Source organism: Montipora foliosa, chromosome 6 (genome assembly GCF_036669935.1).
Source record: "Montipora foliosa isolate CH-2021 chromosome 6, ASM3666993v2, whole genome shotgun sequence".
NCBI classification, from domain to species: Eukaryota; Metazoa; Cnidaria; class Anthozoa; order Scleractinia; family Acroporidae; genus Montipora; species Montipora foliosa.
Window position 1 is genome coordinate 72,458,652 of NC_090874.1, and position 15,875 is coordinate 72,474,526.

At 37.2% G+C, this 15,875-nt stretch overlaps 1 protein-coding gene across 2 annotated transcripts in view; it reads right to left on the minus strand.

Annotated features, from left to right (window-relative positions):
• Window positions 1-14,671, minus strand: part of LOC138006288 (uncharacterized) — a 33,664-nt gene extending 18,993 nt beyond the window's left edge. The window contains exons 1-2 of one of the 2 annotated variants that reach the window (XM_068852525.1): window positions 14,450-14,671; window positions 13,516-13,608 (exon numbers count right to left, since the gene is read on the minus strand). In XM_068852525.1, coding sequence (XP_068708626.1) covers window positions 13,516-13,608; window positions 14,450-14,486 — 130 coding nt within the window. In that variant the 5' untranslated portion in view covers window positions 14,487-14,671. The remainder of the gene's footprint in view (window positions 1-13,515; window positions 13,609-14,449) is intronic. The other variant, XM_068852526.1, reaches the window with a different exon arrangement.
• Window positions 14,672-15,875: the final 1,204 nt, after the last annotated feature.

The window sequence follows — 15,875 nt, forward strand, 5'->3', positions numbered from 1 at the left end:
TTCAGTCTCCGACTGCGAGTAAGGGTGTTTAGCAGGTCAGGTATTATTAAGGTGACCTTTTTGCGGTGGATAAAATCTGAGATCTGGGAAATACACTTTGCGATCTTATCACGAGGTAAACGAGCCTCCAAAAAGAAGGGAGGCCAATTCAATACCCGCAAAAGACATGGTAGTGGAAGGGCCACACGTCTTCTCTGGTGCTATGGGAATACCCAGGTAAGAGCAAAGTGACATTAACAAATCCAACTGTTGTTGACAGAGTTGCTCAGTAGGAGCAACTAGGAGGTAATCATCAAGCCGGATGTGTAAAATGTAATCAATTTTTAGCTTATTACGAGCAATCGATTCCACAGCAGTGCTAAACATTTCAAAAGTTAAGCAGGAAGAGGAAACAACCCATTGGCATGCATCGGTCATAGTAATACAGCCCCCTCCACTGCATCCCAAGGAGACCGTAATCATCAGGATGAATGGGGATAATCCGGAATGCATTTTTAACATCTGTCTTGCCCAAAAAACAACCTGGACTAGCATTTTTAATCAGTTGGATGGTCTCATCAATTGTAGCATATTAACACTGGTATGATCTGAGGAAATGCCGTCGTTAAACAAGAAACCGTTAGGAAAAGACAAATGATGGATTAGGCGAAATTCACCCAGAACCTTCTTTGGGACTAAGCCGAGAGGTGAATCCAGAAGGGCAGTCAGAGGAGGGGACTGGAAAGGACCTGCCAATCTATGGGCTTCCAGCTCTTTTTGGAGCTTAGCATCAACAGCTTCAGGGTTATCCAGAGCTGACATTAAATTCGTAGCTGTTCGAGATTTACGCTCCCCTTGAAAGTGAACCGGAAAACCCTGAGTAAAACCAAATGACAAAAATTCAACAGTGGAAGGGTTGTACCTATCTAAAAGAAAACCTAATCTCTTAACTTTTACTGGAGTGGGGAGGCTGGGAGGGTGAGGACTTGGCAGGTCGGAGCTGAGAACTGGCAATTCTTGATGAGCCACGAAAAGTGCATTTTGAAATTGGATGTGACCCTCGCACTTTCGATCCTTATGAATTTAAAACAATATCCTTCGGGACAAAATCTGCCTTTCCTTTTGGTGGATGAGCTGGGTTTTGGAGTGGTCGTCGCAGGGAAACTTGCGACTTAAGCCACAACTCGCCATGGATTCGATCCCAGGCAAGAGCAGCACGGTGTGCCTGCCTCAAAAAACGAAAATTCTCGTCGTAAAATGTCCAGTTGTGGCCCCTCCCTGCCAAGTCCTGATTATATCCCCATATTTCATGAGGGCGGGGGCCTTTATAGGGGGAGTGTTTTGTGTAAGCCCCCACAAAAACACGAAAACTGCTTAGCGTTGTTTCAATTGTCATTACTTTTTTGTTTTTAGACAATGGTTCAAGGCAAAGAGAGGGAGTTAAACTACTCTCTGAATTATTAAACGGTTATTTGATATTGATCGGCCAACACAGGGTTGGCAAGTAGTGAACCAAAGTCTACATATTCAACCTTCCAAATTTTCGCCCGTATTTTTTCTGATATAAACGGGCATTCACTGGTAAACTCACGGATTGAAACAACTGACCTGGCACCGGGTTGGATGCTGAAACTTGGGGGATCAGCCCCTGTCAGGGCAGCCGAAGCATTGGCCAAGCTATTTTGAACAACAGTGGAGGCAGCCTCCTTAGTATTCTCTGGCCAACGGGGGAACTGACTGGAACCTCTTGTAAAGTTGATAATGCTGCTGGAGACGGATTGCTGGAAGCCTCAGCAGGAGATAAACGACAACAAGAAACTTCCTCTGCAACTGGGGTTATCAAGGTCTCCATACACTGTGGTGATAACATGGATTGCACCGACTCGACTCTGCTAGCACAGACTCATTTGGGTGGGTAGAGACATCAGGGTCAGGCACTAATGCGATAGACTGAACTTGTGTTGACCGTTCTGTCCTTGCAGGAACACAGCCGCACAGCCGCGCTGCTGGCTTAGACACTAGATCGAGGGCTGCTACGTTTCGTGAGGGTAGTTTTAAGATGTACAGCGACTGGACTTGGCTTTTGGCATGATGACAATCTGCAAAAACCAAAACACAGGACCCAGAACCAAACGAAAACCAAAGCAGGAAGACTAGTATTATACTAAATGAGATCGAAAGGGTGAAGTGGGCAAGGAAATTTAAAATTAACCTGGCGGGCACACAAAACCATGTCAAGACACGAAGTCGACACGTTGGTTGACCCTTGATGCCAGAAAAGAAAAACAAAGCTAGCATAACTACATATGACTAGCCACAAGCCAGCATAACTATATATGGCTGACCATAGAAGAACAAGGCTAGGATATCTACATATCACAAAGCCACAAGCCAGCATAACTACATATGCATAGCTATGAAAGAAATAACACTGGGATAACTACATATCACTAGCCACAAGCCAGCATACCTACATATGCATGGCTATGAAAGAAATCAAGCTAGGATAACTACATATAACCAATCACCAGCCAGCATGACTACATGTGCATATACCACTAGCAGAAGCCAGCATAACTACATGCGACCAGCACAAAATTATTCAATCATAACTACATACGACTAGAGAGAAATTTGCGAACATAGCAAGAGATATGAAACCCTGCTGGTGAAAATGAATGGCTCACAATAAAAGATCAAACATAGAGAACCTAAAACATTACTATGCAAATAACAGCCACTTTGTTAACAAATGAGGTTGAATTCCTCCTGAAATACATATAAAGGCCAATAAAAAGGCCAAAAATAAGAGCCAAAAATCATTTCGAAGAAAATTATCAAACATGACTAAAAGCCAGCGTGAAAAAGAATGGGTCAATTCTCGTGAAGAGACGACAGCTTTACTGTCCGGATGGATTTGAGTGAACTCTGTCCGCTAAATAGAAATCTTTATGGGGATTATTGAACTCAGGATGACGACAACAAAAAAACATTGGGTAAATCAGCTAAAACAACACTAACATATTGGTTCAGAACCGTTGCGTTGCGCCAAAACGACATAGCATGCGGAAAGAAAATGCTACTGAAAAATCGCACTTAGGCAGACGCACCAGATCTTCGATCGCAGAGCCGACCGTCTCCGGTGGAAGTTTCAAAAGGTCGTTAGAACCTATTCCAAGATAGCAATATCTGGAGCAAGGTCCCTGACCGCGTGAAGGTCATTCGCCCGTAGCGTCTGCACAGTTCGTCCGCCAATGCCATGTAAGCAAACCGAAGCAAACATTAGTTTTGGGGTCCAGGAAATGACAATATATCGAATAAATTCGTATGATTATTATTACTATTATTACTATTTTTTTAATTATAGTAATAATGATAATGATGACAATGATATTTTAATAAGTATTTTGTCCAAATGGTTCCATGAATTATAGAAACGAACACTTTTTATACACCACGGATATAAGTTGAAGTTGAAGTTCCAAGGAGGCAAGCTTTTTGTAGCGTTCCGAAATGAATTTTTTCGCTGACTTGAGTTAGCCAAGATTCGAATGTTTTAGAGATTGTCCCAAGCGATCCAATCAACAATAGGTATAACTTTAACTCCTTTACAGTTCCAAGTTCGTTCCAAATTCATATTTTAGGTCTTGATAACGGCTATTTTTTCTCTGTTTCTGCTTCCAGGATTCTCGTATAAAAAGGACATGTTACCTCAATAATCATTATTATTATTATTATTATTATTATTATTATTATTATTATTATTATTTTATTATTTAGAAATAAAGATTTTATAGTTCTCAAAAAGTCCTCTCAAAAAATTTAGAACAATCAGGACATCATGGAAATTCTATTATTTCCGAACACTATGCGCGAAAACTTTCGATTTTTTACTTTTATGAGCCAGAGAAAGTTTTTCATTAATGCTCACGGAAAAATCTATGTGTTTCAATTGCACTGATTTGGTCATTAAAATCCTTGTTCAGAAATCAGAAGTCTGCGTTAACAGCAGAAACCATGGCCAGTACTCCTTAGTATCTGGCTAGAAATATTCTTCTTACTTTTTCCTCCGGCCGCGCGTTAGCCAGTTGGTGAGGGCCAGTCTCTTGCCTTATTATTCGCTGAGAAACGTTTACCTTTGTTTAAATACTTTTGATTTTGTATGATTTTTTCCAGCTTTTTGGTGTTCTGTTTTAGTTTTTTTTTTATTGTTTTCTTTGAAACTATCAAATCCACTGTCATCCATTTTTTGTTTTGATTTGTTCGCGCTGAGTCGTTCCCGTAGACCCTATGGAGGACAATGTGAATTAAAGTGTATTGCTCTTATCTATTAAATAAGTAGAATCGAGTAAGGCCGTGATCAGCAAATGCTGAGAACGAAACTGCAATATAAGCTAAAATGAAAATTATTAAATTGCTCTTGTTTAATTCGAATTCACAATATGACACAGCTTTGCGCGTGGATACTCCACAAAGAATTGTCCACTGTCATCCATTTTCCTTTGATTTGATCGCTCTGGGTCGATTGCGCGGGCTCCATGGAGGTCATTTGGGTTTAATTGTACTGCTCTTATCTAAGTAGAATTGAGTAAAGCTGTGATCAGCGAATGCTAATAACGAAACTGCAATAAAAGCTAAAAATTGAGTTCATGGAATTGTTCTTGTTTAGTTCGAATGCTGTACTGTTGCTGAGTGTACTTTAAAAAGTAGTGTTAACATGAGTTAAAACTTCGTTACTTAGTTTTGGACTAGTTTCCATAGACATTACGTTTCATGTTTTTTTTTTTTTCTAGATCGCTCTCTAACAATGAAATAACTTACCTCCCAGAAAATGTTTTCTCAGGACTTAGTGCGCTACAAAAGCTGTAAGTTTGTTGACCCAAATAAACTTTCAACTAATATGACATAGCTATGTGCCTGGTTACTTTACAGAGTACAGTGTGACTTATATACAAAGCGACTCATACAGCTGATTTAAACAAAGAGTCAATAGTAATAAATACCCTGTTCTTGGGTCTAAAATTAAGGTGTATTTGGACCTTAGCCTTCTAAGATAATACTAACTGTTATTCCAGTATGTCATGTTTGGTTCTTTTTGTAACACCTATTTTTTCATTTGAGCGAGGTTCCCTTATAAAAAGAAAGCACATAAAGAAAATCAAGTTTTATTGCTACCGACAAACATTATTTTTGGTGTCGAGGAAATGACAATATCTCGAATATATTATTATTAGTATTTTTATAGCAATGGTAATAATAATGATAATCATAACAATGATATTTTAATAAGTGTTTACTACTCCAAATGATTGCACGAATTATGGAATGAACACTCTTTATACACCACGGGTATAACGAATAATATTTTTTATAAATTTGTAATTTTTTTATAATGTCTAATTAAGCTTGGTTAAGATTTTTTATTTTGCTGTAAAATATTGTATGTTTAAAATTATTATTATTATTATTATTATTATTATTCTAGTATTATTATTTATATTATTATTATTTAGAAATAAAGATTTTATAGTTCTCAACAAGTCCTCCAAATTTAGAACAATCAGGACATCATGAAACTCTATCATTTCCGAACAATATGCGCGAAAACTTCGATTTTTTACTTTATGATCCGTAAAGAGAAGGTTTTTCATAAACGCTCACGGAAAAATCTATGTGTTTCAATTGAACAGATTTGGTCATGAAAATCCTTGTTCAGAAATCAGAAGTATACGTTAACAGCAAAAACCAGGGCCAGTACTCCTTAGTATCTGGCTAGAAATATTCTTCTTACTTTTTTTCCCAGCAGCGCGTTAGCCAGTTGGTGAGGGCCAGTCTCTTGCCTTATTATTCGCTGAGAAACGTTTACCTTTGTTTAAATACTTTTGATTTTGTATGATTTTTCCAGCTTTTTGGTGTTCTGTTTTAGTTTTTTTTTATTGTTTTCTTTGAAACTATCAAATCCACTGTCAATCCATTTTTGTTTTGATTTGTTTGCGCTGAGTCGTTCCCGTAGAGCCTATGGAGGACAATTGGAATTAATTGTATTGCTCTTATCTATTAAGTAAGTAGAATCGAGTAAGGCCGTGATCAGCAAATGCTGAGAACGAAACTGCAATATAAGCTAAAATAAATTCATTGAATTGTTCTTGTTTAATTCGAACATCACAATATGACACAGCTTTGGACGTGGATACTCCACCAAAGAATTGTCCACTATCATCTATTTTTCCTTTGATTTGATCGCTCTGAGTCGATTGCGCGGGCTCCATGGAGGTCATTTGGGTTTAATTGTACTGCTCTTATCTAAGTAGAACTAGTAAAGCTGTAAAGCTGTGATCAGCGAATGCTAAGAACGAAACTGCAATAAAAGCTAAAATTGAGTTCATGGAATTGTTCTTGTTTAGTTCGAATGCTGTCTGTTGCTGAGTGTACTTTAAAAAGTAGTGTTAACATGAGTTAAAACGTCCTTACTTAGTTTCTGACTAGTTTTCATATACATTACGTTTCATGTTTTCATTTCTAGACGGCTTGACAACATATAAATAACTCACCTCCCAGAAAAATGTTAATTTTCTCACGACTTAGTTTCACTACAATACCAGCTCAATTTTATTTTGTTGACCCACGCACCTAAACTTGCTTGCTCTATGACATATGTATGTGCCTGGTTACTTTACAGAGTACAGTGTGACTTATATACAAAGCGACTCATACAGCTGATTTAAACAAAGAGTCTATAGTAATAAATAACCGTTCTTGGGTCAAACATTAAGGTGTATTTGTACCTTAGCCTTCTAAGATTAATACTAACTGTTATTCCAGTATGTCATGTTGGTTCTTTTTGTAACACCTATTTTTTTTCATTTAAGCGAGGTTCCCTTATTAAAGAAAGCAGAACATAAAGAAATCAAGTTTATTGCTACCAACAAACATTAAGTTTTTGGTGTCGAGGAACTGACAATATCTCGAATGCAACAATATTATTATTACTTTTTAGAGCAATGGTAATAATAATGATAATCATAATAATGATACTTTAATAAGTGTTTACTTCAAATGATTGCACGAATTATGGAAATAAACACTCTTTATACACCACGGGTACAACGAATAATATTTTGTATAAATTTGCTTTTTTTTCTGTAATGTCTAATTAAGCTTGGTTAAGATTTTTATTTTATTGTAAAAAATTATATGTTTTAAAATTATTATTATTCATTATTTTATTATTTATTATTATTATTATTATTATTATTTAGAAATAAACATTTTATAGTTCTCAACAAGTCCTCCAAATTTAGAACAATCCGGATATCATGAAACTCTATTATTTCCAAACACTATGCCGGAAAACTTCGATTTTTTTATTTTATGATCCGTAAAGAAAAGTTTTTTCATAAACACTCACGGAAAAATCTATGTGTTTCAATTGAACAGATTTGGTCATGAAAATCCTTGTTCAGAAATCAGAAGTATACGTTAACAGCAAAACCAGGGGCCATTCTCTTGCCTTATTATTTTGCTGAGCAAACGTTTACCAGTGTTAAATACTTTTGATTTTGTATGAAATTTTTCCAGTTTGAATACTTTTGATTTTGTATGTGTTCTGTTTAGTTTTTTTTTTATTACTGTTTTCTTTGAAACTATGAAATGTGCTGTCAACTCTTTCGTTTTGATTTGTTTGCCCTGAGTCGTTCCCGTAGAGCCTGTGGAGGACAATTGGGATTAATTGTATTGCTCTTATCTATTAATTAAGTAGACTCGAGTAAAGCCAAGATCAGCGAATCCTGAGAACAAAACTGCAACATAAGCTAAAATGGAATTCATTGATTGTTCTTGTTTAATTCGAATGCAGTACTGTTGCTGATAGTACTTTAAAAAGTAGTATTAACATGAGTACCACGTTACCCAGTTTTGGACTAGTTTTCATATACATCGCGTTTTTCATGTTTTTATTTCTAGGGAGCTTCATAACAATGGAATAACTGAACTCCCAGAAAGTGTTTTTTCTCAGAACTCACACGTCTATCCTGGCTGTAAGTATTTTGCCCTAAGTAAACTTTTAAGATATGACACAGCTTTACGCCTGGATACTCCACAAAGAATTGTCTGACTTACTTACAAAGCGACTTACACAGCTGATTTAATCAAAGTGTCAGTAGTAATAAATAATCCCTTTTCGCATTTGAACCTAAGCCTTCGAAGATTAGTACTATCTGTTATTGCATTATGTCATATTATTCTTTTTGTAACACCTAGTTTTTTTCATTTGAGCCAGGTCCCCTTAATTATTAAAGAAAGGAGCACAAAAAAAAAAATCAAGTTGATTGGTACCGACAAACACAAGTTTTGGCGTCGAGAAAATGAAAATATGTCCAATAACCGCGTATGATGAAGATGATTATTTTATTGTTATTAATATTAATATTAATATTATTAGTATAATACATTGGTGTCACCAGCTCAATTTTTATTGGCTGTAAGCATGCACCTAATTCTTGCTTGCTCTCTTTCTCTCTATGTCATATCTACAGACAATAGATTTATATATGTATAATTGACGTCATATCTACAGACAGTAGTATTATGTATGCAAAAGTGACGTCACCTAACACATTAAGCAGCAGAGAAGAGAAAAGAAGACTCTGTCAACCGCAGAAACATTCTTTGATTTCCCGCTCATCCAAAGAAATGGATCGGTCAGTCTTCTTGTCTTTACAAGTGCAGCTCAGGAATATGCATAATAAAACAGTTATTGGATTCGGTTTTCACATGATAGCGATAATTACCAAGGCTCAGTTTTTTTTTATCTGCTTCAGCCTTTGGCTTCGGCAGATAACACAAACTTTGGCCTTGATAAATATCGCTATCATTCTCAACCTCATGCAACAATTGTTAATCATTACTATTTTTTTTATTTTTATTTTTTAATAATAATCATAATAATAATTTTTTGATAAGTCTTGAGTCCAAATGATCTCATGAATTATAGAAATAAACACTTTTTATATACACCAGGGGTATAACGAATAATATTTTTCTATAAATTTGTAATTTTCTGTAAGGTCCAATTGGGATTGGTTACGATTTTTATTTCATTGTACAATATTGTAAGCTAAAAAGTATTCTTATCATTCTTATTCTTATTATTACACATATTATTTACAAATAGGGATTTTATAGTTCTCAAAAAAGTCCTCCAAATTTAGAACATACAAGACATCACTAAACTCTATTATTTCCGAACAGTGTGCGCGAAAACTTCGATTTTTTATTTTATGATGATCCGTACAGAGAAAATTTTTTATTAAGAAGGTTCGCGGAAAAATGGATGTGCTTCAATTGCACTGATTTGGTCATAAGATCCTAGTTCAGAAATCAGAAGTCTACGGTAGCAGCACACACCAGGGCAACTCCTTAGCATCTGGCTAGAAATATTCTTCTTACTTTTTCCTCGGCCGCACACGTTAGCCAGTCCATGAGAGCTAGTCTCTTGCTTTATTATTCCCTGAGAAACATTTACCTTAGTTTGAATACTTTTGATTTTGCATGATTTTTCCAGCCTTTTTCTGTTCTATTTTAGTTTTTCTTACTGTTTCTTTGAAACTGAAATGCGCTGTCATCTTTTTCGTTTTGATTTGTTTGCCCTGAGTCGTTCCCGTAGAGCCCATGGAGGACAATTGGGATTAATTGTATTGCTCTTATCTATTAATTAAATAGAATCGAGTAAAGCCGTGATCAGCGAATCCTGAAACAAAACTGCAACATAAGCTAAAATGGAATTCATTGAATTGTTCTTGTTTAATTCGAATGCAGTACTGTTGCTGATAGTACTTTAAAAAGTAGTATTAACATGAGTACCCACGTTACCAGTTTGGACTAGTTTTCATATACATCGCGTTTCATGTTTTTATTTCTAGGGAGCTTCATAACAATGGAATAACTGAACTCCCAGAAAATGTTTTCTCAGAACTCACACACGTCTATCTCATCTGTAAGTATATCGCCCTAAGTAAACTTTTAAGATATGACACAGCTTTACGCCTGGATACTCCACAAAGAATTATCCACTGTCATCCATTTTCCCTTTGATTTGATCGCTCTGAGTCGATTTTGCGCGAACCCCATGGAGGTCATTTGGGTTTAAATGTACTGCTCTTATTTAAGTAGAATTGAGTAAAGCCGTGATCAGCGAATGCTGAGAACGAAACTGCAATAAAAGCTAAAATTGAATTCATGGAATTGTTCTTGTTTAGTTCGAGTGCTCTACTGTTGCTGAATGTACTTAAAAAGTAGTGTATGAGTTAACACTTCTTACTTAGTTTTGGACTAGTTTTAATATACATTAGGTTTCTTATTTTCATTTCTAGATATCTTGATAGCAATGAAATAACTCAACTCCCAGAAAATGTTTTCTCAGGACTCACAAGGCTAACTGGGCTGTAATTGTATTGGCCCAAATAAACTCGGCTTTCACAATATGACATTATAGCTATGTGCTATGTCACTGCATAAAGTCACTGTGACTTTACTTACAAAGCACTCACACAGCTGATTTAAACTAAGTGTCAAAATAGTAATAAATAACCCTTTTTGGGTCTAAAATTAAAGATGCATTTAGACCTTAGTCTTGTGGTTTGCGCGGAACAAGCAGAAGTCATTCTTTTGAATGACTTTCGGTGGAATCCAACAATAATCGCGTGGGCTGATCTTCTCCAGGCGCTAGAGGGCGATACAATCCATTTACCCGCACCAAAGAACTTTTGTTTAAGAGATATTGAACTAACGCGCGACACGCCTTTTTTTGCTACATCGGATTCCCCGATTGTTTTCATTAGAGCCGGTGCAATAGATCAGACAAACACAAAGATGATGGACATTAGATGGTCTTTTTTCCGGTTCTGGAAGCCCATTTCACAGAGTGAACAGCGAGAAATCGCGCCCTGTGGACATTGTTTTGCACGATTCATTCTAGAGAATTCTAGCAATGTTTACATTGCTGACTGACGGTGACATGATGCTCGCGACAATACTCAGTAACGTTTGCATTCATTTCGCATCAATGAAGAACAGTGTTTAAAAATAAACTATGGCCGGCTACTCTTGTTGAGTATATAAAAACAATTGTTGTATAATGCGCTCCAAAGGAACGTGTCTGAATAGAGTTTACAACATTACTCAGTAAATTGAATGTTTTATGTAAAGAGCTAATTAATAGCTTTCTTTTCTTGTGCTTTTACTGAGTACTGAGTTGAAAATGCGCAATAACTCATATAATGAAAGAAATAGTTTCTTCAAACTAAAGAAAACATACATACTTTCTAAATTTGTGTTCATTTAATGTCAAATACGTTTTCAATTTGCATAAATCTCCACTATTTAAAGTGAGTATTGTAGTGAGTAATGTTCAGTTCTTTACGTCAACAAAATGCAAATGTCACGCATGTGATAAACTTCTCGTTGTCACGAGTTTTACAAAGTGACAATTACAATTTACACAAGCATTTTCCTCAGATAGCATGAAAATGAAGTTACACTTTACACGCTTTAGAAATTCACAGAATATACTGAAGTGTAAATAATAAAGCATGTTCAGTTTTCACAGTTCCGCATTGCGTGATTAATATTTGGTTCTACCGCCTTTAGAGGCAAGGATAGCTTCTATCCTTTTGTTCAAACTGGCAATTGTGTTATCTATAGTTTCAGTACAAATACAATCAAAAGCTCTTAAAACTCTAGCTTGAAATTCCTCAAACGACTCCCTTGTGATATTTCTAGATATTGCTTCGGATTCTAAATATCTCTTTACAAGATGAAATATGTTCTCGATAGGATTTAGGTCCGGTGAACGCGGAGGGATTTCATGAAATTCAGCCTCTATCTCTTCTAACGCATCCCTAGCTAACCTGCTTGTTTGCGACGGGTCGTTATCCATAACAAATAAACGTCTTCCATCTGTTTTGGGACCAGCTTGCGCAAACGTAATGTTGAAATGTTCCCTTATGAAGTTTCGAAAAAAATCACCGGTCATTTTTTCGTACGGCACTTTTAGAATAACTCCTTTCCCGTATGCTATCGCCACCACAACATGCAATCTTCTCCCTCCGGCCAACTCTTTCGAACCCTTCGCGGTTACCTCAAGGCCTTCGTCTTTCCTACGCCATACCCTTGATCTGTTCGAGGCTGCGCCGCTCTGTGGATTATACTTATGCACGAAAGATACACCATCCAAATAAAACGAAACTTCGTTAGTCCAGAATTCAGAATTTCTTGCCACCTCCCGCTTCATTTTACGAGCAAATTTCACGCGCAACTTTTTATCGTTTTCAAGCAGAATCCCCTTTCTCCTAGCTGAAAAGTATGAGTACCCGAGCTCATTTAAATATCGAGAATATGTTCTTCTACTCGCTCTATCAAAATTAAGGCCACTCTCCTCCACTAACCCCTTGACTGTCACGTGGACATTCCTTTTCCGTAATTGTTTCATTGTACGGAGCAGTAATTTCAGATCCCGTTGGCTTAGTTGTCTTGGTCTCCCGGTTCTCGTGGAAGTTGAAGACTCTTTAACAGTTCCGGGAAGTTCTCCACTGCATATTCTCTGTACACTCGATTTTGAAATTCCACAATCTTGTGCGATTTGCCGATACGAATAGTGACTGTATTTGTTTAAATACCACGCTAATGCTCTCTTCGATGCTAGTATTTGTTTTGTGAAAACCATATTCCACTTCTTTTCACGCTAAAACATTGACAGAACTAACACTCCAAACGTTTTCCAATAAACAGCGCAGTTTTAAGTCATTTCGAATGCATATACATAACGTCACACTAGTCAAAATTTCACTAGAACGCCGTCCGCGCGCATTCGTACACTCGTTTGGTCACGCCAAACATCGTTTATTACCGTCGCAAATTCCGTATTATAGTTATGCCAGAAACTTGGTATCCCTTGACCACGTTAACAGCACTTTTTCCCAACTAGTCATTTTCAGACTGTAGGTAATAATCTTGACTATGATACTATATTATCCTTGAGTGATATGCAGTCTCTTGAACATAGACGCTATTACAGTTCTCTTGTTTTATTATACAAATGCATGAACTCTAACGGTCCACCATATATCAAGAACTTTTTTCAGATTCGTTATACTAAATATAATCTAAGAGGTAGGGGCATTAATCTGGAACAATCTGGCTACAATAACAAATTCTTTCATAACTCGTTTACCTATATAGTTAGTCGCCTATGGAATAAACTGCCTGCACATATTAAAACCTCAAGTACGTTTAGTGACTTCACTCGTAACCTGAAGGCTTTTGACTTCAGCAAATTAGGAACCAGATGTCATTGTACTCTTGTATATAGTTTCATTTCTATTTGCTTTCTAATTGTACATGTAATTCTTACCCTGTCCTAGTATCTTAAGTAATTTTTATATTTCAATTTGATTCTATTTCCACATTTATTGTTCTGTTGTTGATATATTTTTAATATATTTCATATAGTTTTACTCATAGATAGTTTTATAGTCTTACGTTTTAAACATGAGCCTCTGGCTCGGGCAACTGGGCAACCATGCCTCACGTATGACAATAAACTTGATTGAACTTGAACTTGGTTAAGTATTTCTACAACAAGAAAAGCCATGTGAAAATGAAATCCACTAAACCATGGTCTGCAACTATCAGTGTAAAAGAACAGATATTAATTTTAACTGGGCAATTTGATTTCTCTCGGTGTCTAGCTGCAGTAAAACCTGATCGAATGGATCGGAGATCGCGACCATTATTAACTAACTAATGTACAAGTTGGTTGGTATATTAAACAGAATCATTACATAGTTTCACTTACGCATATTTAACAATTATCCATGCTCACAGAACATTCAACATTCACTTTCACTTTCACTCCGGGATGTTCATCACGGAAACAAGAAAGCGGAAGTCACTTTCTCTTGGGGCTTACTTGTTGTAGACAAAATCGTCAGTACGCCGCAGATAAAGACATTCTTTTACCAAAGATTACAGCCATATACTGACTTGCAAGCGTGTGTGGCTTATGTGCATGAACTTGGTTTGATTGTGGGTTCAGATCTTTTCAATTGCGATGTTGCTTCGGACTGGCAAAGCTTGCACTCGATTACATTGCAACGCTTCTCTTTCAGTCCAATAATATAAATTCTTTGACTCTGAGTCACTCACGTTTAGTTTGAGGATCTGTTTTACATATAAAAGAAAAGTAAACTCGACTACTTAAAATTTACTTTCTTCCGGATTATATACTGAATCCATGCGTAAGCGACTTATTACGATTTCTGCTTACAGAGAAAATAGTATTAATATATCTGTCGAGTTTTATCTTGGACTAGCTGCAGGGATCACAGAGCGGGAAAAATATCAGGTTCTAATCGAAAATACGGAGTTTTATGAACCATAATCTATATTTTAAGCTACGAGAAGTTTAGCTTACCTAGAAAAGCAGCGGCTACAATGAAGAGACAATTCATGGTGCTGAAGTCCGACGAACGATGTGGAGGAATTCAGCTCGAGAAGCTAATGTTCACCTCGAGCTTAAACAGCTTCCAACCGTCACTTCGGTCTGTATTATCAGTTTCAAATGTTGTTATAAACACTAAGCTCAAAACCTGCTGTTGACCACTAAAAAGATTCGTGTCTCCTCGGATGTTACTAAAATTGGTAACGGGGTACGCATAACGGGGAACTGGAAACGGGAGTCTGGGAACGAGTGTACAGAGGTAACCCGCCTGAGAATTCAGAATGGCGGACAAAGGAAAGGAAAGAAAAGGGAACAAGAGGAAGTGTTAGGCTTGTAAATGTGAGTTTCTACCAGCTGTGCGCCCAGATGACCCTAACGTTTTTGATAGAGCAGAGTCCGATTGGTACTGGGATTTACAAAGCATGAATTGGCTCCTGGGGAGAAAATCAAATCACAAGCTACACATGATACGATCGGTCAGACCACAGTCGTCCCTAAATAGAACTTGAAGCCTTCATGGTCATCTCATATCTTCTCACTTTGTGCGCAAGCTGTGATGTTAATATTTAAAATCGGCAACACGCTATAGGACATTATTTGTACCCAGTCTGCAGTCTGCAGTGTGCATTTCGTATAATGACCGATTGGAGTAGCAATTGATAATACCGATTCGATTTTCTTCCAGGCGCTATTTCATGCTTTGTTTATCCCAGTGCCAATCGGACTCTGCTGTTACAAGAACGTACTGGTCACCTGGGGGCACAGCCGGTAGAAATTCCATTTACAACCGCAACACTTCCTCACATTTACCCAAATTGTGTCTCCTCAAGCCTTTTTTTTTTCCTTTGTCCGCCATTTTGAATTCTCAGGCGGATCCGCTGTACACTCGTTCCCAGACTCCCGTTCCCCATTCCCCGTTATCATTTTCAGTAACATCCTGTCTCCTCGCGCGGAATCCTGGATAAATTTCCGAGTCGTCCTTCAATCTCGTTCCCGATAGGAGTTTGGAAACGAGATTGGGACTGATATTTTGCTTTAATGGTCTATGAATTCATTAGTAAAGGACGTTTTGTTTCCTAAAGAGTTTGCTAATTTTGGTTCTTTTTCTCACGTTTCAGTGGTTATATGTTGCCGTAGATTTACTCGAGACAAGAAAGTTTAGCAAATTACTGCCACTGGCCACAGAAGGACTTGATGTGGTTCCGACACCTTAAAGGCCCTTTGAAATAACTAAATGACAGATTTCGATACCCTTTCATGTACCTCAACTTGTGAAATCCCTAGCCTTTTATATACCTGATACTTGAATAAGGTACCCTCTTCGGGCGGAGTCTCCGCAAAGGCCACAATATAACAAGGAGTACCCCCCCCCCCCCCCCCCCCCCCCATACCCCCACCA